General features: G+C 36.7%; 7 protein-coding genes across 9 annotated transcripts; all 7 read left to right on the top strand.

Annotated features, from left to right (window-relative positions):
• The first annotated feature begins 967 nt into the window (after positions 1-967).
• Positions 968-2,501, top strand: LOC103837471. The gene is made up of 6 exons (XM_009113832.3): positions 968-1,220; positions 1,479-1,524; positions 1,695-1,809; positions 1,912-1,976; positions 2,045-2,148; positions 2,237-2,501. Exons 1-6 carry the CDS (start codon positions 1,107-1,109, stop codon positions 2,270-2,272), a joined length of 480 nt encoding a protein of 159 aa, XP_009112080.1. The 5' UTR covers positions 968-1,106; the 3' UTR covers positions 2,273-2,501.
• Positions 2,502-2,803: 302 nt separating this feature from the next.
• Positions 2,804-9,826, top strand: LOC103837470 (cytochrome P450 94B1). The gene has a single exon (XM_033278798.1). The coding sequence runs from the start codon at positions 5,992-5,994 to the stop codon at positions 7,504-7,506; it is 1,515 nt and encodes a 504-aa protein (XP_033134689.1). The 5' UTR covers positions 2,804-5,991; the 3' UTR covers positions 7,507-9,826.
• On the top strand, positions 8,399-9,603 carry LOC117128404 (FBD-associated F-box protein At4g10400). Its single transcript, XM_033280659.1, has 2 exons — positions 8,399-8,893; positions 9,418-9,603. The coding sequence occupies exons 1-2, from the start codon at positions 8,399-8,401 to the stop codon at positions 9,601-9,603; spliced, it is 681 nt and encodes a 226-aa protein (XP_033136550.1).
• A 1,561-nt stretch (positions 9,827-11,387) lies between the features above and the next one.
• On the top strand, positions 11,388-14,742 carry LOC103837469 (probable inactive leucine-rich repeat receptor-like protein kinase At3g03770). 2 transcript variants are annotated; one of them, XM_009113830.2, is made up of 7 exons: positions 11,388-11,619; positions 11,737-12,866; positions 12,953-13,089; positions 13,164-13,407; positions 13,488-13,699; positions 14,187-14,315; positions 14,407-14,742. In XM_009113830.2, exons 2-7 carry the CDS (start codon positions 11,765-11,767, stop codon positions 14,611-14,613), a joined length of 2,031 nt encoding a protein of 676 aa, XP_009112078.1. In that variant the 5' UTR covers positions 11,388-11,619; positions 11,737-11,764; the 3' UTR covers positions 14,614-14,742. The 2 variants fall into 2 exon arrangements, with proteins under 2 accessions (XP_009112078.1, XP_018510494.1); XM_018654978.2 differs by lacking the exons at positions 14,187-14,315; positions 14,407-14,742 and adding an exon at positions 13,881-14,136 and having other exon boundaries at positions 13,488-13,739.
• Positions 14,743-16,978: 2,236 nt separating this feature from the next.
• Positions 16,979-18,879, top strand: LOC103837467 (adenylate kinase 4). Its single transcript, XM_009113829.3, has 6 exons — positions 16,979-17,235; positions 17,644-17,789; positions 17,884-18,003; positions 18,097-18,264; positions 18,349-18,438; positions 18,546-18,879. The coding sequence occupies exons 1-6, from the start codon at positions 17,136-17,138 to the stop codon at positions 18,642-18,644; spliced, it is 723 nt and encodes a 240-aa protein (XP_009112077.1). The 5' UTR covers positions 16,979-17,135; the 3' UTR covers positions 18,645-18,879.
• Positions 18,880-19,592: 713 nt separating this feature from the next.
• LOC103837466 (transcription factor GTE10) lies at positions 19,593-24,720 on the top strand. 2 transcript variants are annotated; one of them, XM_033278822.1, is made up of 11 exons: positions 19,593-21,193; positions 21,282-21,330; positions 21,410-21,568; positions 21,985-22,055; positions 22,125-22,176; positions 22,259-22,342; positions 22,429-22,544; positions 22,629-22,695; positions 22,793-22,923; positions 23,014-23,776; positions 23,954-24,720. In XM_033278822.1, exons 1-11 carry the CDS (start codon positions 20,051-20,053, stop codon positions 24,457-24,459), a joined length of 3,141 nt encoding a protein of 1,046 aa, XP_033134713.1. In that variant the 5' UTR covers positions 19,593-20,050; the 3' UTR covers positions 24,460-24,720. The 2 variants fall into 2 exon arrangements, with proteins under 2 accessions (XP_033134713.1, XP_009112075.1); XM_009113827.3 differs by having other exon boundaries at positions 19,594-21,193; positions 23,014-24,720.
• Positions 24,721-24,963: 243 nt separating this feature from the next.
• On the top strand, positions 24,964-26,346 carry LOC103837465 (nucleoside diphosphate kinase II, chloroplastic-like; the record flags this gene model as incomplete). The annotated part of the gene is given in 7 exon segments (NM_001301905.1): positions 24,964-25,185; positions 25,263-25,319; positions 25,406-25,492; positions 25,576-25,656; positions 25,747-25,859; positions 25,958-26,007; positions 26,279-26,346. Coding segments are annotated over 7 exon segments (678 nt in total), but the record flags the coding sequence as incomplete, so codon positions are not given.
• Between the last annotated feature and the right edge of the window lie 476 nt (positions 26,347-26,822).

Raw genomic sequence — 26,822 nt, 5'->3', positions numbered from 1 at the left:
GCCCATGGGTCAGCCTGCTGCTAATCGGGAGGCTCCTTTTCATGCGTGGCAGGGCGTTTGGCAGAGTTCAGGGGGAGGTGATGACGTGTTTATGGAAGTGGAGGGAGTAGAGGCGGCCATGGGAATATTGATAACCAAGGGTTAGTATTTAGTACATTGTTTAAATCAATCATCTAGGGACTTTAGGATTTGATTAAATGTTATTGAGATGTTCATAAGCTAATCACATTACATTAAACATGCAGATTACTAATGTTAAAGTCTCTAATCATTGCATAGCTCTCACTTTCTGCATACTTTGGATTTTGATATCTTTCGTTTGACTCCTTCCCTTACAGTACCATTGTAACCGTGTTGTGCAGTTGAGAGCTTGGGAAGATTCAGATGCTTGCCTTGTCTTAAAACCCAGAAGCTGAGATTAATCCTCATTCAGCCATGCTTTGAGTTTTTTTGCATGTGTCCGATTCTTGTGTTTGTTTGTGATAACGACAACAACAAAAAATCGCTCTTTTTATTCCTTTCCTCTGTTAACTTCTAAGTTATTGCAGCAAAAAAAGAATGTAGACTTGCTTAACTATCTAATCTAAATGTGCAGATTCTAATTTATGGTTTGCTTATTGGTAATGAATTGAAGACATATGAATGAGGATATACAGTTTGTTTGTTTCTTTCAAGGAAATTTTCACAGCTTGTATTGATCACTAGGTTATATATATTTATTTTTTTAAAAGATTCTGGTGTAGTTCGGACATCTTGGGCTTTATCAACCTCTTACGTTTTCACCGGTTTACTTTCTGCTTGGTTCGTTTCTATTTTCATGGTTTTGTTTGATAGTGAAATCGTTGGGGGCTCTATTCAACATTTTATAGTTTTGGGGTAGGAATATGATTTTGATAAAACTAGATGAATATTTGCACATGGAATTGAATATCACAAGGCCCATCGGAAAATACATTAGGCCCAACAAGGACCCATATCGCTTAGAAAACACAATCGGTTGGTGTCTTCTTCTCCCTTTTTGGTACCGCTTTGCAGTTTTCATTCTCGATCTCTTCTCTGATCTCGCTTGGTGTAGCGTTGGCTAGTGGTTTATCAGTGGGTTGGCAATGGAGGCGTCATCTTCTCGGTCATCGGAATCTTCAGACGAATCTGCTTCCAAGTTCCTTTCCGACCTTCCTTCCCGCGGTTTCTTGTCTTCAACCGTCGTCCCCTCCAATCCGGTAAGCTGACTGCAAATTAACTATACCCATTTGGGAAAGTGATTAGCTTTGATACAACCCATCACTCTTATAGACTACTCGGTGAAAAAAAAACAGATCTTTACCCACTCAATTTTAGTTCCTATGCAAAAAAAAAAACACTTGATTTTGAATTTGTAGAGAATTGTATGGTATGGAGTCTTATCTGATAGGTTGTGTTTGTGAGTTTAGATTTGTTTGTATGGATTTTGCTGACTTTCTTTTGGATATTGATTACAGGGAAGCTTGAGGGTCTACGTATGTGAGCATGACACATCTCCCCCTGGTATCTTTTCTCTCTTAAACTCCTCTTTTTTTTTTTTTTTTTTTAGTTTTTGTTTTGATGAGTTTGATCTTAAGAAGATAGTTTCTTGCAGCAATCTCTGTTTATGTTTTGATGAGTTTGATTCTAAAAAATGCTAACTTGATTTTGGTCATATATATATATGGATCCAGAAGGACAGCTTATCAAGACAAACCAGCAAAACATACTAATCAGATCCCTCTTGTTGAAGAAGCAAAAAGGCGAATCTAGTTCTAAAGGAACTCCTGAAGATGGTCCTAAAAAGAGGTAACCAGCAAAGACCTTAAATTTCTACTCTGTTTTAGTTCGCTCCTATTGGCTACAATAGTGGTTTGTTTATCTTTTACTTTTTTTTTTTGTTTATCACAGGGCTGCAAATAAGGCTCTGGACGAGAGGAGCTCAGCTAAAAGGCCTGCTACTGTATCTAGACAAGGTTAGGTTGTTGCTATCTGACTTCATTCTTTTGGCTTTTTCTTAACAAAAGTTTATTTTTATGCACAGAAGGATCAAGCAGCCGTTCAGGAGAGAAAGACTTGCAGTCATTGACTGTGGAGAAGCTCCGTGCCCTTCTCAAGGAGAAAGGTCTTCCAACAAAAGGAAGAAAGGCAAGTCAATACATATGTAGCTTCTGGTTTGTTTATCTTTTCTTGTGTGTTCTCTGAGCGATTAATGAACTTGACTTGTCTCTTGCAGGATGAGCTCATTGCACGTCTGAAGAGTGCCAACTGAAGATTCAGAGACGCTAAGTTGAATGTATGTATCTTTAGAGGTTTCGAATATTCAAAAACAAAGTGATGGCAAGTATGGTTGTTCTTGATGGGTACAGATCTCTTCTCGTGTACTGGTTATCGAGATGATAAATTATGAATCTGGTTTTGGTTTTGAGATATTTCATCAAAGAATTAGTGACCTTGTAACATGTAAGCTCATCGAGTTTAACACTAGTTTCATCGTTTGACCTGCAAACCAGAGTAAACCAGACCGTGGTGGTATCAACCAGATGTATAATTGAGCTGCTTTTGGTTAATGTCTCGCCTTTTGGGCTAGTAACGCATGATACAATGTTTTTTTTAATGATCAAACGCATGATACAATGATTAAATGTTTAAAAATCATAACATGACAAATATAAAATATGGTTGAAACAAAAAGGCTCTTAATTTAAAGATATTTTAAATCTTTAATAGTTTAGAAACTGTATAATTTTGTTTAGGCTCTATGAATAACCAACCATTTAATTTGGTCTTGCAGAGTTTTAATGAAGTTTGCGTATACCTTACCGTGCATGGTTGCTTTTTACTTCAAGTTGTATTTATTTCCAAGTTGGTCAATTAACTCTTTACATGTTTTGAAATTATGTTTTTCAAATTATATGATGAAATATGTTATTTTGCTAACAAAATAAAGGATTTAGGCATTCAAGCTTAAGTATTTACTGCTTGGGGGTTTGAGATTTAAATTGAAGAAGTTACGTTTTAGACAATTTTATTAGTGTATAAAAGGCATGATTTATTTTGTCCATTTTGATTTAAGTTTTAGTCTATTTTCATTACTTTGCTCTTTATGGTTTATTCATCTTTTGATTAGAATAAATTCTGTTTTCATCATCATAAACAAAAAAAAAAAGTTAAGTAAAAACAAAAATTCGTGTGATTCAAAACCACGAGCCTCTTTGGACGGTGATAATGACACAATGAACTTGTGAGATCGGAGAATGAAGAGAAAGCACTTTAGTTTATTTTTAAAAGTGGTGATTCTTCTTTGGTATGTGTCATTCATAAAGACAAATAATTGTCTGTCGAATCAATGCAAGAAGAGTGATCTGGACAATTTCTAATGAGTAGAGAGACTTGTCGTAATGAACCCAATCCTCTAAACGGCGCCCTTTTCTAGCCACAATCTGAGTGGCTGACATCAATCTTCCTTATTTTGCATATGAATTAATTATCAATTAGTTATAATTTTTAGTTTTTCATATTATACAACGATACAAATAATTTTCATGCATGAACTAGTAACTATTATTGTATACTGCACAATACTCTATATTCTCATGCCATATACGTAAATAATAGTGTGTAAAAATCTTCTATGGTTTGTACTAACTAACAATATGTTCTGTATAGTATTTATTTTTCATAAACATAATTCTTATTCGACAGCAATTAATAGCTTTAGTGAAACAGCTAAACTTATATTTAAAAAGCTGGAACATTTTATTGACTATATATATATGCATCTTACATTTCATGTTTTCTTGAAATATTAAGAAAATATGTCGTATATGAAAGATCTAAAAAATTGCTCATGATTTTAGGAAACACGAGCTTGAAAAGAAGTGTCAGTGGAACTAGTTCCGACTTTTTCTTAATGAGATAAACTCAATTTTCAAACCACGAGAACCACGTGCATATAGAGAATAAGTTAGATAACTAGTAATCCCAAAAAGTGTATTCTTCATCCAGTTGAATATCTTGCAGTTATTTGTGTAAAATTTCGGCCGAGTAATTTCATCAACGTCTTCATTCTTATCCCACACATGCATGTTTGTATTGGCGGATTCTTGAACAGTCGATTGAACCAGCACTTGTCGGTGCAGGTATAACTGTAAACCCAAACTTAAATATTGTTTAAAGAGATAATTCTAGTATGGTTAATACATATGTCATTAGCTAATAATTACGATGCTTGGAATATTTTTAAAAAAATTGAAACCCTAAGGTTTTATTCTTCAATTCTGAATTATAATTTCGCCTAGAAAAGAGAATCTCTTACCAACATATGTACTGTAACTACAGACGAATTGCACAATGTACTAAACAAGATTGTTTGTTCATCGCATATAACATAATTATATACTTTTTCCGTTTCAGTTTAATTATTGGTGTACAGTAATTTTTTTGTTTTCAAATAAGTGTTTTTTATAATTTTAATTTAAAATTTATTGGTTTAATATTCCAATATATTTTTCAATGATTGAAATATAGTTAGATGTATTAATAATGATATTTTTATTTAATAATTATATAAAGTAAAGATTTTCTTAATTTATGTGTATAAGTAAAAAACCACAATTAAAATAAAACGTAGGGAATACTTAATATTCCTTGATTTTAACAAATCTCCAGGATCCCCTAAGAATCAAAGTTCATTATTTGACAAAAACAGATAGATCATTCATTTATATCATCACTGTGACTTAACTAATGATTATAATACTAGTAGTTTTCTATTATTTAAATTAGGCTATCGAGATTCTAAAAGAATATCTATATATAGTACTAATCCAGTTTGGACAATTGATTTTATTCATTTTTCTTGATACATGTTTACATTTATGTAACCTATAACCTTACCACTTAAATTAAATATTATTTTGACATCATATATTAGAAACTAATTTGAGACAGTAGAGACCACTGAAATCGTTTGACAAAAAATGACGACTAAATTCATTATAACATATTTAATCATTAATTATAAAACAAAATAAAGTCTTAAAGAAAAACAAATCAACTGTTTTGCTTTGTCAAAGTCTGACTCTGAGCCGTGTCTATATTTTATTTCGGCTGGAGATTTGGCAACCAGGCAGTGCGGGAGGCACTGGCCTGTCCTTGTCCACATCTATATCTCATTTATCTCATTTTAGGTCAATGAGATGTATTGTTTTTTTTCTTTTTGAACTTTGTGAGGTTGTACTGTTGCGTCGACATATATTAATATATGTTTCAATATGTTATTATCAGTTCGATACTTATTGGTTTAAATTGATTCGTTGCAGCTATTCAAGCAGATACAATTTTTGATCAAGTTAAGCTATTTTTTTAAATGCATAAATTAAATTTCGGCTGAAGATTTGGCAACCAGGCAGTGCTAGAAGTGCTGGCCTGTCCTTGTCTAAATCTATATCTCATTTATCTCATTTAGGTCAATGAGATTGTATTGTTGCGTCGACATATATTAGTATATGTTTCAATATTTAATTAATTATTAGTTCGATATTTATTACTTTAATTATTCGTTGCAGCTATTCAAGTTACAACTTTTGATCTATTTAAGCTTTTTTCAATGCATATTAGTGTGGTTGTTAAATAGTAGCAACTTAATATATATAGTAGCAGTTTTTTTTTCAATATATAAGAACTTAGACTATAAATTAACCTATTATTAAATAGTAGCAAATTAATATATAGCTAAAAGTAAAAATATATAATAAATGAATAATACAAAGACTGGCCAAAGAAAACGATAAGTTAAAGAAATTAAATATTTATCTTTTATTACGTCGTTCGCTGGACTGATATGGTCGGAGCCACAACTTGTGTTCTGTATAGATTATTATTGTCTCATCCTATATACTGTATAGATAGCTCCTATAAATAACAGGAACTCACACATCAAAAACATAAAATTCAAACTACCAAAAGAAGAAACAAAGAACTCCAAAAATGGAAATTCTAATTGCATCTTTCTTTCTATTTCTAATATTAGGAATTATCCTAATCTTCTCATTTTCAACAAAAGCCCTAAAGAAACAACAAACCAAATCCTCCTACAAGCCGACTTCGTATCCACTCATTGGCTCTATCCTCTCCTTCAACAAGAACCGCCACCGTCTCCTCCAATGGTACACCGATCTCCTCCGTCTCTCTCCCTCTCAAACCATCACCATCGACCTCCTCTTCAACCGCCGCACCATTGTAACGGGTAACCCCGAAAACGTCGAGCACATTCTCAAAACAAACTTTTGTAACTTCCCTAAAGGCAAACCTTTCACCGACCTCCTCGGAGACCTACTCGGCGGTGGAATCTTTAACTCTGACGGCCAGTTATGGAGCTCGCAGCGTAAACTCGCTAGCCACGAGTTTACAATGCGTTCACTTAGAGAGTTTACTTTCGAGATCCTCCGTGAAGAAGTCGAAAACCGCCTCGTCCCGGTTCTTTCCTCCGCCGCGGACTACGACGGAGGAAGGACGGTGGATCTTCAGGAGATTCTAAAACGTTTTGCTTTCGATGTGGTTTGTAAAGTTTCTTTGGGTTGGGATCCGGATTGCTTGGACTTAACCCGACCTGTTCCAGCTTTGGTCGAAGCATTTGACGTAGCGGCGGCGATTAGTGCTCGCCGCGCGACGGAGCCGGTCCACGCCGTGTGGAAGTTAAAGCGTTTGTTGAACGTGGGGAGCGAAAGGAGGCTTAGAGAAGCGATCAAGACCGTACACATGTCCGTGTCTGAGATCATACGTGCCAAGAAGAAGAGTCTTGATATCAGTGGTGACTTGTCAGACAAGCAAGACCTCTTGTCTAGGTTTCTCGCCGCCGGCCACGGCGAAGAAGCCGTGAGAGACTCGGTGATCAGCTTTATCATGGCGGGAAGGGATACAACGTCGGCTGCGATGACGTGGCTGTTCTGGTTGTTGAGTGAAAACGGTGACGTGGAGGACAAGATTCTCGAAGAAGTGAGGAACAAGGGATCTTTAGGGTTAGGGTTTGAGGATTTGAAAGAGATGAGTTACACGAAAGCTTGTCTCTGCGAAGCAATGAGGCTTTACCCACCAGTGGCGTGGGACTCAAAGCATGCAGCAAACGATGACGTTTTACCAGACGGAACACGTGTTAGAAAAGGCGACAAAGTTACTTATTTCCCTTACGGTATGGGAAGGATGGAGAAAGTGTGGGGTCAAGACTGGGACGAGTTTAAACCGAACCGATGGTTAGAGGAAGATCCAAGTACTAAACCGGTTTTGAAAAGTGTGAGCTCGTTTAAGTTTCCTGTTTTCCAAGCTGGACCAAGGGTTTGTATAGGGAAAGAAATGGCGTTTACGCAGATGAAATACGTGGTTGGTTCGGTTTTGAGTCGGTTTGAGATTATACCGGTTACCAAGAATCGGCCGGTATTTGTTCCTCTCCTTACGGCTCACATGGCTGGTGGGTTAAAGGTGAAGATCAAGAGGAGAGAGCATTAGTAATAATCCGATTTACTCAAATCAATAATTCGTGTCCTTATAGAATATCCAGCGAATATGTAAAATGTGTGGCTTATACATTTAATTAAATTAGTATATGTATGTATGATTCACAGTTTCACACAGATTGCTAGTCAATACAAAAATATATAAATCAGTATGGTTGTCTTATCAAAGTGGATGCAATATATTAATCAGTTTGATAGACATACGTGGACATATATATGAAATCATTTTTAAAATAGACCCCCTGCATGATTGGCTGGCTACTAATCAATAACTGTAATTGGAATTTAAATTTCAGAATGAATGATATATAGTGAGTGCTGTTTTTTTGCATGAGGTTCAACGTGCTGTAAATTAGGGACAATTTAAAATATTAACTTTGCTATAATATATAGAGAAATTCCAAAAGATAGATTTAAAAAAGTTTTTGTCACAAATATTACCTTAAAAATAAAAATGATCAAAATAGATTTAAATGTTTTATCAAAAAAAGTAAATATACACTTATACCTAAGGTTAATTAATCTAGACATTAGTTACTTACTAGTATTAATTGTTTTTTTGGTACAGGGTCAGAAAAAGGATGAAGAAGACAAGATCATCTCGGGGTTGTAAAGATGTAGACAGAATCACTGATTCTGAATCAGTGCCTTGTCAGATGATTTACTGGTTAAGATACTAACGTGTCTTCCGACGAGAGTAGCTGCGTCCACGAGTGTCTTTGGATGTGGTTGCCAAAACTCAGGTACTATAGTAGTGTTTTAAATCATCGAAGCAAAAACATAGGGCGTTTTCTTGATCGTAATATGCCACTACATAGAGCTCGGTTATGGAAAGCTTCCATCTCGTACTATTTGGTTCATCGCTTAGTACTAAAGATATCGAAATGTGGCTTGCAACTGCACTTTCACGCAACCTTTGCGAGCTCTTTCTTATTAATGAGTATTCCAACGAGAAGCCAAATATATTGCCTAGTAGATTGTATACCTGCAAATCGCTCGTGATCTTGAAACTCCGTGGCGAGATTCGTCCGGATGTTCCTCGTCTGAGCTGTCTTCCCTCTCTCAAAACTTTGGAACTTCTACTTGATAAATACTTTCAAGGAGGACCTCTTAGACGGTTTCTATTTATTTGTCCTGTTCTTGAAAACCTGTTGATGAATTGCGGTTGGGACGATTACGATAAGGGACTGATCACTGTTACCGTCCCCTCTTTGCAGCGTTTAACATTATATTTGCATAGTCAAACTGAAGGAGGTATGTTGCCACGTGGGTTAGTGATAGATTCTCCTTCTTTGAAGTATTTGAAACTCCGGGATCGTCATCAATGGAGTCGTCCCGGATTTTCGATTGAGACTATGCCTGATTTAGAGGAGGCATATGTAAATGTTCAATATTGTAAGACGTCGTCGAGTCTTGTGGTCTTATGGCCCCAACCACATCTATAGAGCGCCTTATCAGATCAATCACATCTGTCAAGCGCCTTACAATATGTTCAGAGGTAAGTTTTTTTCTTTTTTGGTTTGATTAAACCAAATTTTGAATTGTTTCGAAGAAGAAATTTATCCGACCATGTCTGGTTTACATGGAAAAAATACTATGCCCTCCTTTCCTAATTAATTGCAAATTTTCAGTCTCTTTTATAGAATCATGTGTTTATACTTATTCATCTTTGTAGATGCGTTACACTGGTGGTTTTGTCTTCAACCAGCTTGAGCATTTGATTTGAAGCTATGTGTATGCGGAGGGGACTCATCGAATCTCCTTGCTAGGTTGCTCGAAGATTCTCCTAACGTACGAGTGCTAGACATCTTTGAAATTGTACCAAGTTTCTTCCATAAACAATTATTCTACATTTTGTGCGCACACAATATGATTTTAACTTGGTTCTTCTATTCAATTGCAGGATCATGATGATAGGGACTATGAGGAACTAATAAGTACTGTTCGCACCGTTCGTGAAAGTGTTCTGTCTAATTTACGAACTTTTAACTGGTCAAGATACTTTGAAAGAAGACCACAGGAGATGGATCTTGCGGTTTACATCCTAGGAGAAAAATGGTCTCTTAAAGATTGCAACAATCTCGTCTGATGCATTGCCTTCTGGGAGATGATCATGGAGTTTGTTGACTTGCTTCCCAGGCATCAACCATATGCCATTATGCCAAGTCGTATTTAGTCTTTAGATTTTTTAATTTATGTAATAGAATTTGGAACTTTTATATGTATACTTCTATTCGTCTAGGAAAATGCAGATTCTTGCAAGTTTTATTCTATAAGCCTTCAACTTCTTAATAGTAGTTGTGGTTCACGTTTCTGAGTCTCCACATCCACGAGTGAGTTCCAGAGAGAAAATAATAAGATAAGCATATATATATATATATATATATATATATGCGTTTCATGGTTCAATAGAGTTTTTTTTTCCTTCCAAAACATGAATAGGCCTGGCCACTCATCAAATAACAGATGAGGCACTGGCTACCAGTTCCATCAGGTAGGCTCCTACCTACAGCTCGAACCAGGCCCAGGTCCAAGTGATTGTGGATATTACCATGTTTTAAAGACGATGAAGCTAAAGTTAAAAGGCCATCATAGTATCTAAACATAAATTACTATTTTGTTTCAGATATATTACAAATTCGAAATTTTCTTTTCTGTAATAAACTCGGGGAAACCAATAATATTAGCGACTCGCTAATAGTCAAAGTCAAAACCTGTTCGAGTAAAAGCTCTAATAATGAATAACTATGGTCTATGATGATGGTCAAAGATATCTACTAATGTATTAAAGTCAAAGTCAATCTTCATATTCTTTTTAGAATATTCATTGTAAATTTATTGCTACCAAGTGTTGTGTGTTATAACTTATAAGATACATAAAAGTTTAAACTATTAAAACATAAATGAAAATATGTTAGGAAGCTATCACATTTACCTCATATATACGCAAACCAGGCTCCATCATTTCCCGACAGTTATGTACACGTATTTGATTAATATGAAAATAACGTAGATGAGTGAAAATTAATGTGCATAAAGTTTATTACATCCAAATTTATTGATTGAAAAACTACAAAATAGCACATCAATCGTATCAAGCTACAAGTGCATCGCTGTAGTCAGATATTTTTTTATAGATCAAAGACAACTCATCACAATTCACACACAAACAAACCACAATCGGTTGTTATCATTTGATTTCTAATAATGAATAATGCGTAGTGTGGATAGAACATAGAGGAGTGAACAAGGAACACATACTTTGACTTTTAAACACTCGAATTAGAAGTACTCCAAGGACAGGCTGTGTAGCAAACAAACAAAGTAACTCAATTCCCTATGCCTCCTCAACCAATTCATTTAAATCTTCACCCACCACTTCTTACAAAAAAACAAAAAAACATAATGTCATTAACTGACTAAAACCATTTTTGAAAAGTTTTGTAGTTATATTTTATTCAGCTTTAATGTTTCTAGTATTTCATTTGACGACCGTCTTATTATTTATTTTGATATACCAGTTAAATTCCTTGTATTATTTATTGCCATTTTCCAAAGAGAAGAGGATAAATCAAATTAACAAGTCATTGTTAATGAACTACATATGACGCCACATTTAACATCTCCTTTGGTTTCTTCCGGAATAACTTGGTCCCAAATATATCCATACAAACACAAAAGCTTACGTACTAAATGTCCAAAAATAATGTAATCTCGATATCAAATACAAAAAACCCATTATTATAAGTACACTTGTCTAAATAATTGTATACATTATGGAGAAAGATTTGTCTTTTTACTTTTATATTTTACTAAATAAATAATAAATTAAATAAAGTCACTTTCTTTAGGGTAACCCCACCAAATTTAACTCATGCATATTGAAAAGAAAGATTCTTGAATATAATACTACTACTATACTCTCTCTGAACAAATACTCTGTTTCTCTCTCTCTCTTTCACGCGTTAAAGATTCTTGCTTTTTAATCTTCTTTCTTACACGATCACTAATATGTGTCGGTGACTGAAAGTGTCTCACTCTCTTTTTCCTCTGAATCATCGATATGCTCTCTTCTTTTAACCTTTGAAACGTTTAAAGTTTAAAGGTAACTACTCTGTTCTTGTTCGACATACTGATAAGCTCTGTTTTCTTTTTTACCATTTTTTGTACTATTGGGTTTTGATCTCTGAAGCGTCTTGTCTGTGTTACTATTTTATTGCAGATCTTGTCTGAAACCGAGAACTGACAAAATGGGTTTCTTTAAATTCATCTTCTTGTTATCTCTCCTATGGAGTTTCTACAGTTTAGGCTCATCTCAGCTCCAAGCTTCACAAGCACAAGTCCTTCTCCAGCTGAAAAAGCACTTGGAATATCCAAAACAGCTCGAGTCTTGGTTCGATCACAAGACCAGTTTCTGCTACTTACAACCATCGCCGTCCATGAACATCACTTGTTTCTCTAACTCAGTCACAGAGCTGAACATCTTCGGCGACAAGTCATCAGAAAAAGCCAGAAGCTTTCAGGGTTTTGCAGTCCCCAACGTGACCTTGTCTGAAAGATTCTCTATCGACTCCTTTGTCACTACACTGTCAAGGCTAAAGTCTCTTAGGGTTCTTACTCTGTCTTCTCTAGGGATTTGGGGTCACCTCCCTGAGAAACTTCATAGGTTAAGTTCGCTTGAGTATTTGGATTTGAGCAATAACTTTCTGTTTGGATCAGTACCACCAAAGTTGTCTGAAATGGTGAAGCTTGAGACTTTTATGTTTGATCATAACTTCTTCAATGGCACGTTACCTAGCTGGTTTGATTCGTTTGCAAATCTCAAAGTTCTTAGCTTTGAGAGCAATAAGCTATTTGGAGAGCTGCATTCTTCATTACTATCCTTGTCTACACTCGAGTATATCGATTTGAGAGCTAACTCTCTGAGTGGTTCACTTACTGGTGATCTTAAATGTGGAAGCAAACTCTGGTTTGTTGACATTTCAGACAACAAGTTAACCGGAAACGTCCCTCGTTGCTTGAGCAGCAAGCAAGTGAGAGTCAATGGAAACTGTCTGTCTCTAGGGAAACAGCAGCATCCAGTATCTTTTTGTGTTAAAGAAGTTCGCGCTGAGGAACATGCTGAAGCTGAGGCTGAGGCTGAAGCTGCAAATAGACCAGGACAAAGAGGATGGAAGAAAGGAGCTTTGGTCGGTCTGATCATCGGTGTATCAATGGCTGCATTGGTTCTACTGTGCGGTGTGTTCATATTACTTAGAAGAAAAGGAGTCACAAAGAGGCAAATGAGCCATAAGACAGTTCAGGATAGTCGTCCATCCATTGGATTCTCCTCTGAGATACTCTCAAATGCAAGTAAGGTTTTCGACAAAAACATCGATATATATTGTGATAAAGAGACTTACAACTCTTTTGTTTTGTGTGTTGTGATTGTGTGCTAGGGTACATTTCTGAAACATCAAAGTTTGGTACAGAGGATTTACCGGTGTGTAGACAGTTTACCTTAGAAGAGATAGTTCAGGCTACAAAGAATTTCGACAAAACTGCCATTCTTGGTGAAAGTTCCTTGTATGGCACTGTAAGTTTCATGACTTCTTTAGTGTTTTCACCATCATCAATCTTGATTCTTAGACTTTGCTTGTAATCTTTCAGCTTTACAAAGGAACTCTTGAGAATGGAACTAAAGTGGCTATAAGATGTTTGCCATCATCAAAGAAATACTCAATAAGGAATCTAAAACTGAGGCTTGACTTGCTTGCCAAGCTTAGACACCCAAACCTAGTTTGCTTGCTGGGTCATTGCATAGACTGTGGTGGAAAAGATGATTACAGTGTTGAGAAAGTCTTCTTGATTTATGAGTACATTCCAAATGGAAACTTCCAATCTTGTCTCTCAGGTTTGAAGATCAAAACTTTGTTGCGTTTTAGCCAAAAAAAATTGGAGATTTCTGACAAAATTTTTGTTGGTTTTCTGCAGATGATAGTTGGGGTAAGGCTATGAACTGGTCAGAGAGACTGACTGTTCTTACGGGTGTTGCAAAGGCTGTTCATTATCTTCACACTGGAGTGATTCCTGGATTCTTTAGTAATAGACTCAAGACTAACAATGTCTTGCTTAACCAGCACCGGTTTGCTAAGCTGAGTGATTATGGTTTGTCCATTGTTTCTGAAGCAACCAGACACAACACAGTTAAGCTCGTTACTCTAGTCTTTTGTTTCTGTTCTGAATCGGTTTTATTCGGACTAAACTACTTGGTGCAATGCTTCCCTTCTTGCTTTTAATGTTTTTTGCTAACCGGTTTTGTAAACTGTAACCAAGACTAGTTTAGCTGCAATTAGTGAGCTTAGTGGTTCTGTTTCTGTTCTGAACCGGTTTTATCCGGACTAAACCACTTGGTGCTATGCCTTCCCTTCTTGATTTTGATGTTTTTTGTTAACCGGTTTTCTAACCAAGACTAGTAGCTGCAATTAGTGACCTTAGTGGTTCTGTTTCTGTTCTGAACTGGTTTTATCCGGACTATACAACTTGTTGCTATGCTTCCCTTCTTGTTTTTGTTACCGGTTTTGTAAACTGTAACCAAGAATTGTTTAGCTGCAATGTGTGACCTTAGTGGTTCTGATCTTAACATGTCAAAACCTAATACTTGTCACTCACGTTACAACTTTTCTTGATCAGGAAATAGCAAAATCATGGCAAATGTCAAGGTTAGAAGATGATGTCTACAGTTTCGGATTGATTCTTCTACAAGCAATCGTTGGACCATCTGTTTCAGCAAGAGAAGAAGCATTTCTCCGAGATGAATTGGTACGAGGTTCTTTCAGAAGATCAAATACTTTAATCATTGTACTTGTGTAAGAAAAAAAGTTGTGATCTTGGTCTCTGCTTTGTGTTTCAGGCATCGCTGGAGAGTGAGGAAGGAAGGAGGAGAATGGTGAATCCGACGGTACAAGCTACTTGTCGGAACGGATCTTTGATACGAGTGATAGCTCTTATGAACAAATGTGTTTCTCCTGAATCGTTAAGCCGACCATCGTTTGAAGATATCTTGTGGAATTTGCAGTATGCTTCTCAATTGCAAGCTGAAGATGGTGATCAGTATTAGTGTACATAGCTTGTACTGAAAAACTGAAAAACGTTTACATGCTTCATAGATTTGTGTATTGTGTGTATGAAAGTCTCTATTATTTATGAAACGATTAAAAAAGGAAATAAATAACATTAATATCAATTATATCATGGAAAAAGATAAAAAAAAGTCTTGATACTGAAATCTTTCATTTTGAGGTACTAGGTAAGAGAAAATTCACAACTACAAAAATGGCAGTAAAGATACATTCAAGAGGAATGTAAGGAACATGTACAACAGCATATGGATGCTCAGAATCACTAGCGTTGGTTGGGACTCGAGGAAGATAGATGCTATTAACCACTTGGTTCAAATAACCATGATCCACTGTATTTTTAAAAAAATTAAATATGTTTCAGTGACAAAAAAATAGCAATAGTTTAAATACCTTCTCCAGGAAGAAGGGGAATGCTTCCATCATTAAGATGAAGATGGTGATCAGTATTAATGTACATAGCTTGTTCACTTTGTTCTTATGACAAACTGAAAAAACGTTTACATGCTTGATAGATTTGTGTATTGTATGTATGAAAATTTCTTATTATTTATGAAACGATTAAAAAAGAAAAGAAATAACATTAATATTAATTTGAAAAAACAAAATATAACATTGAACTCTTGTTAAACCAGAAAAAACTGGAAGCCATTTTTTCTGCAAAGAAAGTTTTGAATAATTTATATCAAATTCATGAAAATATAAAACGTTTCCATGCTTCACAGATTGTGTGTATGAAAACCTCAAATCCCCTATTTATTTATGGAACGATTCAAAAGGAAACAAATAAAATTATTATCAGTTTTCAAAAGAAAATTATAACATTTGATCTCTCTTAAAACCAAAAATGTGGAAAAAATTAAGCCAAAAATGTTTCTTGAGAGAGTTGTGAAAATAGTTTAATTTTCTTTATATCATAAGGAATTATTTTTATAAAATAAAAAAACAAATTTAAAATCTCAATTGTGAATTCTATACCATAAGTAAGCTAAGAAATATGTTTAAAAACATGAATTAATTCTATACCATGAGAAGAGGTTATTTTGACATGGGCATTTGAGTGGCCCTAAGTGAAAAAGACTCAAAAGTCTTAAGTGAGTGGCAATAATGTAAAAAATAGTCTTAAGTGAGTGACATGGGCATTTGAGTGGCCCTAAGTGACATGGGCATTTTGACCCGCACGTCCGTGCGGGTGTATATTTTTAAAAAATATGATGCTATTTGCTTTTTATGTCACTATTTAGGGTTAGGAAAAAAACTCGAATTCCAAGAATCGAACCGAACCGAACCGATCCCAATCCGAATAAGTAGTACTCAATCCGAACCAGAATTGATTAAATATCCGAATTGTTCAAAATTTTGGTATTTGAAGAATTGAAACCTAATCTGATATGAACCAAATTATTTTGGGTATTCAAAAAATAGATTTATATACTTATACATATTAATTATTTTTAGATTTAATATATATAAAAACATCCAGAATATATATGATACTTTTAATTTTTGATAAATGCTTGGTAATATATAAAAATAATTAAACGTAAATATCTTAAATAGTTAAAAAATACTCAAACTCCAAAAATACTTAAATAATTATTAATTCTTTATCCAAATATTTAAACCAAACCTATTTAAATTGGTTATCCAAATCAAAACCAAATCCTCAAAGATCTAAACTGAACACGAAATCCCAAAAAGACCCGAAAACGAATCCGAACGCCCACCCATAATCACTATTATATATATATATATATATATATATATATATATATATATATATATATCCATATATGTGTTATCATAGGTTACAAAATATGTGTTATCATATAATGAATCGTATTTTATACGTACCATCAAATAAGTTTTCTTATAATTAATAATATTTTATACGTACAATCATATAAATAATCACATTTATTATATTTTAAAATTTAATGTCCAATATAAAAATCATAATTTAAGTTGGTGTTTGAAATTGGGCTTTGTATTGTATTTTTATTATATATATTGAAAACATTTTAATAATAGTTATTTGAAAATATTTTAGTAAAAATCAAATTTTAAATATATGTATATTTTTGAATGAATTTTTGATATCAATCAATTTTAAATTATTATTTTGATTTGAATATATATATCAAATAACATAGACCCATTATTTTTTAATATAATGTAATGGACTTTCAATTTTTTTAGTAGCATAAGCTCATTATTTTTTTTTCTAATTTACTATTATTCATTTTTCCAAAAAGTACTATTTTTTTAACTACTATCAATATTGCCAAACAATCATATTTTGTAATTGAGTTTTAATAAGATAGATACTAAGGGTATAGACCATCCACGAGATCAGGAGCTCCGACCCAAATTAAGAGACCCGAATCTGGTAAACCCGGCTCCGGTTAACTGTTATATCCCTTTGACTATAGCAAAGGCCAAAACCCTTTCGACAAAAACGAAGACTTTAAGCTAAACAGAACGCGAAACTAGATCGGAAGCTATGGCGGATTTGGAAGATGTTCAGACCGTGGATCTCATGTCCGAGCTTCTCCGCCGTCTCAAATGTTCACAAAAGCCCGACAAACGCCTCATCTTCATAGGTATCTCATCAATCAATTATCCTTTTTCTAGATCTGAGAGATTGTATCAGTGAGAGCTTGAACGAGTCGTGTAATTACACTTAAGTTTCTGGTTCTGTTTGTTTGCTGTTTTGACATGAGACTTTTAGATCTAAAGTTTCATCATTTGTGTCTGCCACCATAGCAAAGATGCTTGTAATGTTAATAAGTTGTCTGTTTCTTGGGGGATTCAATAAGCAGCTTAGTGCATCTGTGTGGTTTCTGAGGCTTTGTAGATCTAAAAGTTTCATTATTTAGTTCTGTCACATAATTTAAAGACCATGGCAAATATATTTAGTGAAATTGAGGTTATTATGTTCTGTTTTGAATGTTGTATTTCTTGGATAAAGACTGGAGTGTTGAGAATAGTTTGTTATGTGTTAATTGCAGGACCTCCAGGGTCAGGGAAAGGTACTCAATCTCCAATAGTGAAGGATGAGTTTTGCTTGTGTCATCTATCCACTGGAGATATGTTGAGAGCTGCTGTTGCTTCCAAGACCCCTCTTGGTCTCAAGGCCAAAGAAGCTATGGACAAGGTCAGTTCTTTTGAGAGACATCTTGTTTGCTCTTTGTTTCCATTGCTTTTGTTGATTGGATTATTGTTCTTTTTTGTGATTTTTTTTTGTACAGGGAGCGCTTGTTACTGATGAATTGGTGGTTGGTATAATTGATGAAGCCATGAACAAGCCAAAATGTCAGAAAGGTTTTATCCTTGATGGGTTTCCCAGGACTGTTGCTCAGGCAGAGAAGGTGATGTTCACTAGAAACGTCACTGTTTCATCTTTCTTCTCTCTTATTTTTGTCCTTATGGTTGTTTACTGGAGGTTTGTTGTTTGTTTGCAGCTAGACGAGATGCTTAAGAAGCGTGGAACTGGAATCGACAAAGTTCTCAACTTTGCTATCGATGACTCAGTCCTGGAGGAAAGAATAACCGGGAGATGGATCCACCCATCCAGTGGCAGGAGTTACCACACCAAGTTTGCGCCTCCCAAAACCCCTGGAGTTGATGATGTAAGACTACTAGTAAACCTTGTGCCTGTTTATTGAAGTTCCATCCAAAACATCAGTTAACTAACTGATTATTTTCCATTGAAGATTACCGGAGAACCTCTGATCCAACGCAAAGATGATAACGCTGAGGTTCTAAGGTCAAGACTTGCTGCTTTCCACACTCAAACTGAACCGGTATTGATTACTTTTTAACGTATCTTGCCTCTTTTTGCAGTTTCATTGTTGGTTTTGAATCTCTTTCTGTGAGCACCTTGATGTTCATGTTCTTTCATTGTTCACAGGTGATTGACTACTACGCAAAGAAGGCTGTTCTTACAAACATCAAAGCCGAGAAGGCTCCCCAAGAAGTTACATCAGAGGTTCAGAAAGCATTGTCCTGATGATGAAAGACTTGCTCAAGGCATTATTTTTCCTTCCAACAAGAGAGACACACTTCTATATATCTACTCATCTGCGGAATGACAGTTCTTTTCTAGTCTTTTGTGCTTTGCCTTTTCGACTAATTTTGAGAATAATATTTACTTTTGATCGGAACGGTCTTTGAATATTCTAAATCTATCTGCTGTCTGACAGCATGATTTGTTTCTTCTGCATTGTAGCAATCTCTTAACCTTCCTCTCTCTATATCGAATCAAATAAACAACTTTGATAGGGAGCTATATAAACATACTTGACAGGTCATTACGTCTAAGTTCTCCTATTTGTAAACGTGTTAATAGTTTTTGAGCTCAGTCCTGGAAGAATCTGAGCTCCCTCGTGTCTCTGAAGCTTCTCGGCGAGTCTCAAGGCCATCCTGAGTCAGCTTCCTTGCTGCTCAAGGCACACCATCCAGAGTCATGTCTGTATAAAACATTCTTCACAAGGCCATACCAAAAATCAAAAGACACTAATGGGCTACCTTAAGATATCTATTAGTAGGCCATTGGGCCTTTATGAGGGCCTAAAAATCAAATGATTAGTGGAAACAAGCTTATCCAATTGGCACGTGTTATTCAGACACGGTTTACAAGGCGCGTTAGCTGGGAAAATTAGTCAAGGTAGTGGAGGAAATGTCGGTAGACGATCGCGTCTATTACACGCAAGTCATCAACACGTGGCATCTAACGAGTGGATCTAATCACGTTTACGCGCGTGAGATCTTTCACAAATAAATTAAAGAGATGGATCGTCGTAGTATATTTAACAGCCGTTGGATCTAATCTCGACGGTAAACATCGAACGAATATTTACAGCCGTTTAGATTTTGTTCGGCTTGCAAATTGACGGCTTAGATTCGATTAAAGGCGGCGGGTTGATCATCCTCTTCGGATCTATAAGTAGACAAGCAAACTCGTTCGTCATTGGACGTAAGTTTCTCTCTCTCCTCTCCTTTTTTTTTAACTTTCTCTCTCTCACCTCTTTTCGTTATTTCGATTCTTTTCCATTGGAAACGATACCTGGGGAACTCTGGATCTAGGTTTTCAGATCGATTTTGGTTTTTTTTTTTCCTCTCTCAGTCTAGGGTTTCTCTAGGGTTTCAATTTTGGGGGTTTGTGCCCTAATTCGCCGTCGAGGAAGGTTCTCTCTTCGGTATCGTCCCCTCGTGGATTCTGATTTTGAATCGAGGGTGCAATTCGTCATCGGATTGATTCGGTATTGTGATTCTTATCCGGCCAATTGAAAGCGAGAACAAGGAGGTGTTTGATCGTGGAAGGGACTGACGCGTTGATATGTGCAGAGCCATTGGAAGCTAGTCGCATTGCATTGGAAGGAGCCCCAAGTCGTCGTCTTTTCTTCTGTGTGAAGGATGGGTAAAGCGAGGAAGCATTCTAGAGGGATGCAAGCTGTTGAGCGTGATGACTTTGGTTACCCGCGTGGGACGGATAGTGAGATGGAGGAGGAGGCGCCCGTGAGGAAAAGGAGTCGTTTTAGCTTGAATGGTGGAGATAGATTTGGTGTTCCTAAAGAGGTTTTGTCTTTGTCGAATATGCTAAGGTCTGAGAGAGAGCATTTAGTTCACAGGCTCAGGATGGAGCTTGAACAGGTCAGGGAGCTTCGTAGGAAGGTTGAATGTTTTAGTTCAGATAGGGTTATGTTGTCTCCGTATAGCGATCTTCATAGTTGCAGTGATGGGTCTCGGAGGATGCCTACACAGGGGAAAAAGCGTCGTCCTTTGCGGAATGATAAGCAGCGGAGTAAGAAAGGGCCATCTCGGCATGATGTCCCAACAGGCTCTACAGTTGCTGCATTGATGAAGGAGTGCCAGACGTTGGTCGATCGTCTATGGTCACATAAGTTGGGGTTTCCATTTCGCATTCCTGTTGATCCAGTTCTGCTGAATATTCCAGACTATTTTACTGTGATTAAGCACCCGATGGATCTTGGAACGATAAGAAGCAGACTGCGTAATGGGGAATACTCTAGTCCTTTGGACTTTGCAGCAGATGTGCGTCTTACGTTTTCAAATTCCATGGCTTACAACCCTCCTGGAAACCAGTACCATAAAATGGCTCGAGATCTCAGCGCATATTTTGAGTCGAGATGGAAAACTATAGAGAAGAAGATACCTGTGATGGAACCACCAGTCACGTACCTAACCAGTTCTGCTTCTCTGGAGTCTGAAGTCCCGTATAATGTACCACCACCAAGAAAGAATACAGCTTCAGTGAACGAGAGCAAGTTGAGGGTGGAACCTCCGAAGTTGGTCATGACAGATGATGAGAAGAAAAAACTAAGCCAAGATTTGGACGCGTTAGAAGAGTTCCCACAAAACATTGTTGATCTCCTGAAAGAGCAAATTGGCAATGATGACCTATCTGGGGAAGTTGAGATTGAGATTGATATAGAGACGCTTTCAGACGAAACCTTGTTCATGGTTCGGAAACTCCTGGATGATTATCTAAAGGACAGAAAGAAATCACAGGAGAAGAGTGAACATTGTGAGATGGAGGTAAAGAATCTCTGTTATCAGTTTTTAGTAATTGTTTGCGCAAGGAAATGTTGTCATTTGACTTTTGATTTAACTTGTCTTGTAACAGATAGCTCATGACTCTGGATTCAGTAATTCCACTCTGCAGCCTAGTAAAGGTAACTTTTTTGCTATTTGGTTTGGTGTCGATTGTCGAATATGATTTGTTTCAGTCGTCTGATGTATTCCTAATTACAGGTGATCTGCTAATTGACGAGGATGTTGACATAATTGGTGGAAATGACCCCCCTGTTTCTAGCCATCCCCCTCACAAGATAGAAAAAGATGATGCATGTAGAAACAATGAATGCAGCAGTTCGAGTAGCTCCAGTAGGGAATCAGGCTCTTCATCTAGTGGTTCGTGTTTATGCGAGCCTTCTTTTATTTCGTTAGACTAATTATTTTATCTCTCTTAAATTGTACATTAATTTTTTACAGTATGTAAGATTAGTCAAGATTGGAAATAAAGTAACTCTCTATTAGATCCATCGCTACCTGTCTTTTTGTTTTGTTTTGGTGATTATAGAACTGTGGTAATTTGTGTTGATGGGTCTCAGCGTAAAACTGAAAACTCTATGTTTTTTTCTATGCTTCACTAATTGTGGTTATACCCTTGCTGTAGAGGATATTGTAGTTTGTTTGTATGGTTTATTATCTGATGACAGGAGTTATTTCTTACTTGGGATTTGGCGAATTCTAGAATTGTTTTCGTTGTTTAATTGTCCCCTTAGAAAGAGCCTTTTATACTGATTCTTTCTGTGATTATCTTTCAGATTCTGATTCTTGTAGTTCCTCTAGGAGTGAAACAGATTTCACTAAAGCTTCAAATCCTACGAGCACAGAGGTATATGACAGTGGAATTAAGATTGAAATTCACAACGGTAGAATAAGTGTAATCTCCTCTTTAATTTAGGATAAACAGGAACCAGGAGTTGATATCAACGGTGAAAAGATTGTTGTAAATGGTTAGTCTCTTTTCAATTGATGTATGCAAGTTGGAGTGCTCGGATGAAAGTTATCTCGAAACTTATTCTCTGTTCTCTGTAGATTCTTTAAATGAGTCTTGTCAAGTTGAGCATGATGTTCGGGAAAAGTCAACCTCCATGGCTGCATTAAATGTCCTTACAGAGGGTAAGAAATGAAAGTTAACGATAATGATGGTAATAGCTGTTTGTTATCATATCATTAGTTTACCTGTCATGTTTTGGCTATCTTAGAGGAGACGGCTCCACTTGAGAGGCAAGATTCCCCAGGAAAGCGTCAGCGCGCGGCTTTGTTGAAAAATCGCTTTGCTGATACCATTATGAAAGCTCGAGAGAAGACACTAACTAAGGTTGAGTTTTAAGTGCTTTCTTTTGACAAATAGCTCGTGAATGTTGGGAAAGGTTTAATCCAATTTTGATCCATCAATTTTCAGGGTGAAAAAGGAGATCCTGAAAAACTAAGGATAGAAAGAGAGAAGTTTGAAAAACGGCTCAGGGAAGGTTGGATTTTAGTGCATCCAGTGTGCTTATGCATTTCACAACTCTTAACTGAATTTCTTATTGCAATTCTTGCTATTTTGGATTTCCTTATTATTAGAAAACCTACGGTTACAAGCCGAGGCCAAAGCTGTTGAAGAGGCTAGGAGGAAAGCCAAGGCAGAAGCTGCAGAGAAAGCAAGGAGGGAAAGAGAGCAAGAGAGAGAAGCTGCACGACAAGCCTTACAAAAGGTATAAAGGACTTCTCAAGTTTTTATTTTATTTTCTTAAGTCCTACTATGTTGTACAATCATGCTGATTGACTTTTTTGGACGGCTACAGCTGGAAAAGACGGTGGAGATAGACGAGGGTAGGCGGTTTATGGAAGACCTGGAGATGCTTAGAGCTACAGGTGCCGAGGGTGATCAACTACCAACTTTCATGGAAGAGATGAGCCCCAAATGTAGTCCGGATATGTTGGGTAGTTTTAAGATGGAAGGAAACAGTAACCCGTTAGAACAGCTAGGTTTGTACATGAAAATGGATGAGGATGAGGACGATGAAGAAGATGAGCCACACTTTAGGCAAGGAGAAGTAGATGAGCAGACCCTTGATAGAAAAGAAAGATTCACGCTTAGTCCTCACGGAGTAGAGAGAGAGGACCAACTTGATAACGGAAATAAAAAACCGGCAAGTCAAAAGGCACAAGATAATGGGAACCAAGAAGATGAAAAATTTATCAACCAAAAGGAAGGAGAGGAACAAATAGAGAATGGGCCAGTTAGTCTTCACGGAGAAGAGGGAGAAGATCGGGTCGGTAGTGGAAGTGAAGGGAGAGAAGAAGTGGTGAGCGAAAAGGCACAAGATAGTGTGAACCACGAAGATGAAGAACTCATCAATCAAAATGAAGGAGGGAGAGAACAGTTGGAGATTGTGCCAGAGCAAGAAATCGGAGTTGAGGACAAGGGAGATGAAGAAGCTGGAATTGTCGACATGGTAGGGGTGGAAACTGAAGTTGTTGAGATGGTAAAGGTTGATACTGAAGAAGTTGACACGAGAGAGCAAGAGACTGAAGTAGTTGGCAATGGAGAGAAAGAAACTGAAGTTGGAGGCATGGGAGAGCAAGACAATGGAATTGAGGACAAGGGAGATGAAGAAGCTGAAATGTACAACAAAGATGAAGAAGCTGGAATTGTCGACATGGAAGGGAAAGAAACTGAAGTTGTGGACATGGTAAAGGTAGAAACTGAAGTTGTTGACATGAGAGAGCAAGAGACTGAAGTTGTGGACATGGTAAAGGTAGAAAATGAAATTGGAGGCATGGGAGAGCAAGACAATGGAATTGAGTACAAGGGAGATGAAGAAGTTGAAGTTGTGGACAACAAAGATGAAGAAGCTGGAATTGTGGACATGGGAGAGGAAGAAACTGAAGGTGTCGACATGGTAAAGGAGGTAGAAACCGAAGGTGTCGACATGAGAGAGCAAGAAGAGACTGAAGCTGTTGACAATGTAGAGAAAGAAACCGAAGTTGTCGTCATGGGAAAGAAAGAAAATGAAATTGGCGGCATTAGAGAGGAAGAAACTGAAGTTGTCCACAAGAGAGAGGAGGAAACTGAAGTTGTGGAAAATGGAGAGGAAGAAACAGAAGTTGTCGACATGGGAGATGAGGAAACTGAAGTTGTCCAGACGAGAGAAGAAGAAGAAGTTGTGGGCAAGGGACAGGAAGTAAGTGAAAGTCTACACAAGAGAGATGAAGAAAGTGAAGTTGTGGAAGAACAAACTGAATGATATGTCTTTCTATTGGGTGGGTCTCCTTGACAAGAAGAAGAAAGGGAATGAAAAAAAAAGGGTGAGCAATGAGAGAGAGAGTCTTTCTATGCACAAAATGTGATGTGGCGTGAAATAACCAAGTAAAGGAGAGCCAGAGAGGATGAGCTTTGCTTATTTCTCAACCTGACCTGTTTGAGTGTTGACGAGATGCACTTTGAATTGATGAAGACCAAAAAAAAAAACATAACAATTTTGATTAATGAAAGATATTGTCGAAAAGTTGAGTTTTGGTATTAAAGCACCAAATTGGGACCAAATCTGTTTAATTACTCTACTTTAAATCTGTACAGGGAAATAGAGTAATTAACGATTCATTGTCCCAATACTTTTGGATTGATCCGTAAAACCCAAATTCCTTAAAGATTCTAAACGGATAGAGGGTAAATATGTAATTTTACTTCCGAGTTGATATGAAGCGAAGTGAGTGAGACGGTGAGGGAAGCAGAAGGGAACAAAATGGCTGTGGTTGGTCAATGGACTCTCTGCGTCGCTTCGCCGAGATTAACTCCGGCAATTTGCAGTTCAACCTCTTCTCCAACCACTGTTAACCTCCGCGCTGAGTTAGCAGCATTCCGTCCTCAGTTCCGTCTATTCTCTCGTACATCTCCGTCCCGTCGCCGTCTTCGCGCTTCCACCTCCTCGGCCGAGTCAGGAATCTTCCTCCCTCACCTCGTCGCTTCTATGGTTTGCACTTCCCCTCCCATTCTCAGTTGCAAAATCTATTGAACTTTTGATTCGATCCTTGTGTGTTTTTCTCTTAGGAGCAAGTTGAGGAGACTTACATCATGGTGAAACCAGATGGCATACAACGAGGCCTTGTAAGCTCTTCTACATTAGCTTTGAATGTGATTTATATTAAGCTTAGCTATATTGGCTTAAACTCTTTGATTGTTGTATCCTGTAGGTTGGAGAAATCATATCTCGTTTTGAGAAGAAGGGGTTTAAACTCATTGGACTCAAGATGTTCCAGTGCCCTAGAGAGTTAGCTGAGGTAGTTATCCACCACATTACATCACTAAATCATTGGTAAATATTTAGACGTTGAAGCCTAATCACACTTAACTTATTTGCCAGGAACATTATAAGGATCTTAGCTCTAAGTCATTCTTTTCTAGCCTCATTGAGTACATCACTTCAGGCCCTGTTGTGTGTATGGTACGACTTATATTATGCCATTATACTATTTATGCAGATTTTCCTGGATTGAAGTTAATTGCTTGTGATGTTTTGATTATTGTAAAAAAGGCTTGGGAAGGTGTGGGTGTAGTTGCTTCAGCTAGGAAGATGATTGGGAAAACAGATCCTCTTCAAGCTGAACCTGGCACTATTAGAGGAGATCTTGCTGTACAAACAGGAAGGTTTGGACTCTTTTTTTCTGCTTTAAAATAATTGTTGGAAGCAAGCGTGTAAGAAGATAGTTTTAATGGTTTGATGATGTTTACGTGATGCGATGCAGGAACATTGTGCATGGTAGTGACAGTCCTGAAAACGGAAAGCGTGAGATTGGTGAGATTTTTTTTTTAATTCATTCTCCCATGTTAATTACTGAGACAGTGATTATATAGAAAATGCAAATCAAGATGGTTCTAATTCATATTCTTTTATCAGACTTGAGCACATAACTAGATTAAAGATCATACTTGGCTACACCAATTGTTTGTTTGGTTCAGTTTCATATCATGCCCTTGGACTTTAATCATGAAAACTATTTATGTTGCTTCATTGACTTAGTTTCCTGAGTTTGTTTGCTAACATTTTGGCTCTTGTTGTGACACAGCTCTGTGGTTCAAAGAAGGCGAGCTATGCGAGTGGGATTCCGTTCTAGCTAAATGGCTAAGGGAATGATCCTTGAAGAATACAGATTCAGTTGTAATGGTCTAAACTTTCTGTTATTTTACTGAGTGAGTATGAGAGCTTGGTTCTTTGTTCTTTATTTTGGCGGCAATGTAAGTTCCATCTATGTCGAATCACTTAAAAACTTCATGATCCTTGTCGTGTCTTTCTTTGAACACGTCTGGGAGCAATGCATTGATGCATGATTGCCGAGATTGTTGACATCACCGAACCAAACCGATTTTCCGGTCTATCTCTAAGACCGGTTAGTATTATTAAATCTGCCTTCATAATCTTCTGGCTAAACGACGACATTTTAGCATATAGACGACATAATTTTAAAGTTTTAGAGGAGGAGACACTTGAATTATAACTCTTAAATTTGTACGCAGAATTCCATTGGGAAACTTGAAGACAAAAAAAACAAAATACCAGGAGGCATTTCAACTGTAAAATAAAAAAGCAATGAGAATCATTGGAGAAAACAT

The sequence above is a fragment of the Brassica rapa genome, chromosome A09 (assembly GCF_000309985.2).
Source record: "Brassica rapa cultivar Chiifu-401-42 chromosome A09, CAAS_Brap_v3.01, whole genome shotgun sequence".
Lineage (NCBI taxonomy): Eukaryota > Viridiplantae > Streptophyta > Magnoliopsida > Brassicales > Brassicaceae > Brassica > Brassica rapa.
Note: the sequence above shows the minus strand (reverse complement) of the source record. Positions and strands in the feature narration are given on the sequence as shown.

Bases quoted from the DNA above. Each gene is read 5' to 3' on its own strand.
- LOC103837470 (XM_033278798.1), top strand. From the start codon at position 5,992: ATGGAAATTCTAATTGCATCTTTCTTTCTATTTCTAATATTAGGAATT.
- LOC103837471 (XM_009113832.3), top strand. From the start codon at position 1,107: ATGGAGGCGTCATCTTCTCGGTCATCGGAATCTTCAGACGAATCTGCT. The intron at 1,525-1,694 runs GTATCTTTTCTC...ATATGGATCCAG, and splicing joins GCATGACACATCTCCCCCTG to AAGGACAGCTTATCAAGACA. The intron at 1,810-1,911 runs GTAACCAGCAAA...TGTTTATCACAG, and splicing joins GAAGATGGTCCTAAAAAGAG to GGCTGCAAATAAGGCTCTGG.
- LOC117128404 (XM_033280659.1), top strand. From the start codon at position 8,399: ATGTGGCTTGCAACTGCACTTTCACGCAACCTTTGCGAGCTCTTTCTT. The intron at 8,894-9,417 runs GTAAATGTTCAA...ATTCAATTGCAG, and splicing joins CTGATTTAGAGGAGGCATAT to GATCATGATGATAGGGACTA.
- LOC103837466 (XM_009113827.3), top strand. From the start codon at position 20,051: ATGGGTAAAGCGAGGAAGCATTCTAGAGGGATGCAAGCTGTTGAGCGT. The intron at 21,194-21,281 runs GTAAAGAATCTC...GTCTTGTAACAG, and splicing joins GTGAACATTGTGAGATGGAG to ATAGCTCATGACTCTGGATT. The intron at 22,177-22,258 runs GTTAGTCTCTTT...TGTTCTCTGTAG, and splicing joins TGAAAAGATTGTTGTAAATG to ATTCTTTAAATGAGTCTTGT.
- LOC103837467 (XM_009113829.3), top strand. From the start codon at position 17,136: ATGGCGGATTTGGAAGATGTTCAGACCGTGGATCTCATGTCCGAGCTT. The intron at 17,236-17,643 runs GTATCTCATCAA...TGTTAATTGCAG, and splicing joins CAAACGCCTCATCTTCATAG to GACCTCCAGGGTCAGGGAAA. The intron at 18,439-18,545 runs GTATTGATTACT...CATTGTTCACAG, and splicing joins TCCACACTCAAACTGAACCG to GTGATTGACTACTACGCAAA.
- LOC103837469 (XM_009113830.2), top strand. From the start codon at position 11,765: ATGGGTTTCTTTAAATTCATCTTCTTGTTATCTCTCCTATGGAGTTTC. The intron at 13,090-13,163 runs GTAAGTTTCATG...GTAATCTTTCAG, and splicing joins AAAGTTCCTTGTATGGCACT to CTTTACAAAGGAACTCTTGA. The intron at 14,316-14,406 runs GTACGAGGTTCT...TTTGTGTTTCAG, and splicing joins CATTTCTCCGAGATGAATTG to GCATCGCTGGAGAGTGAGGA.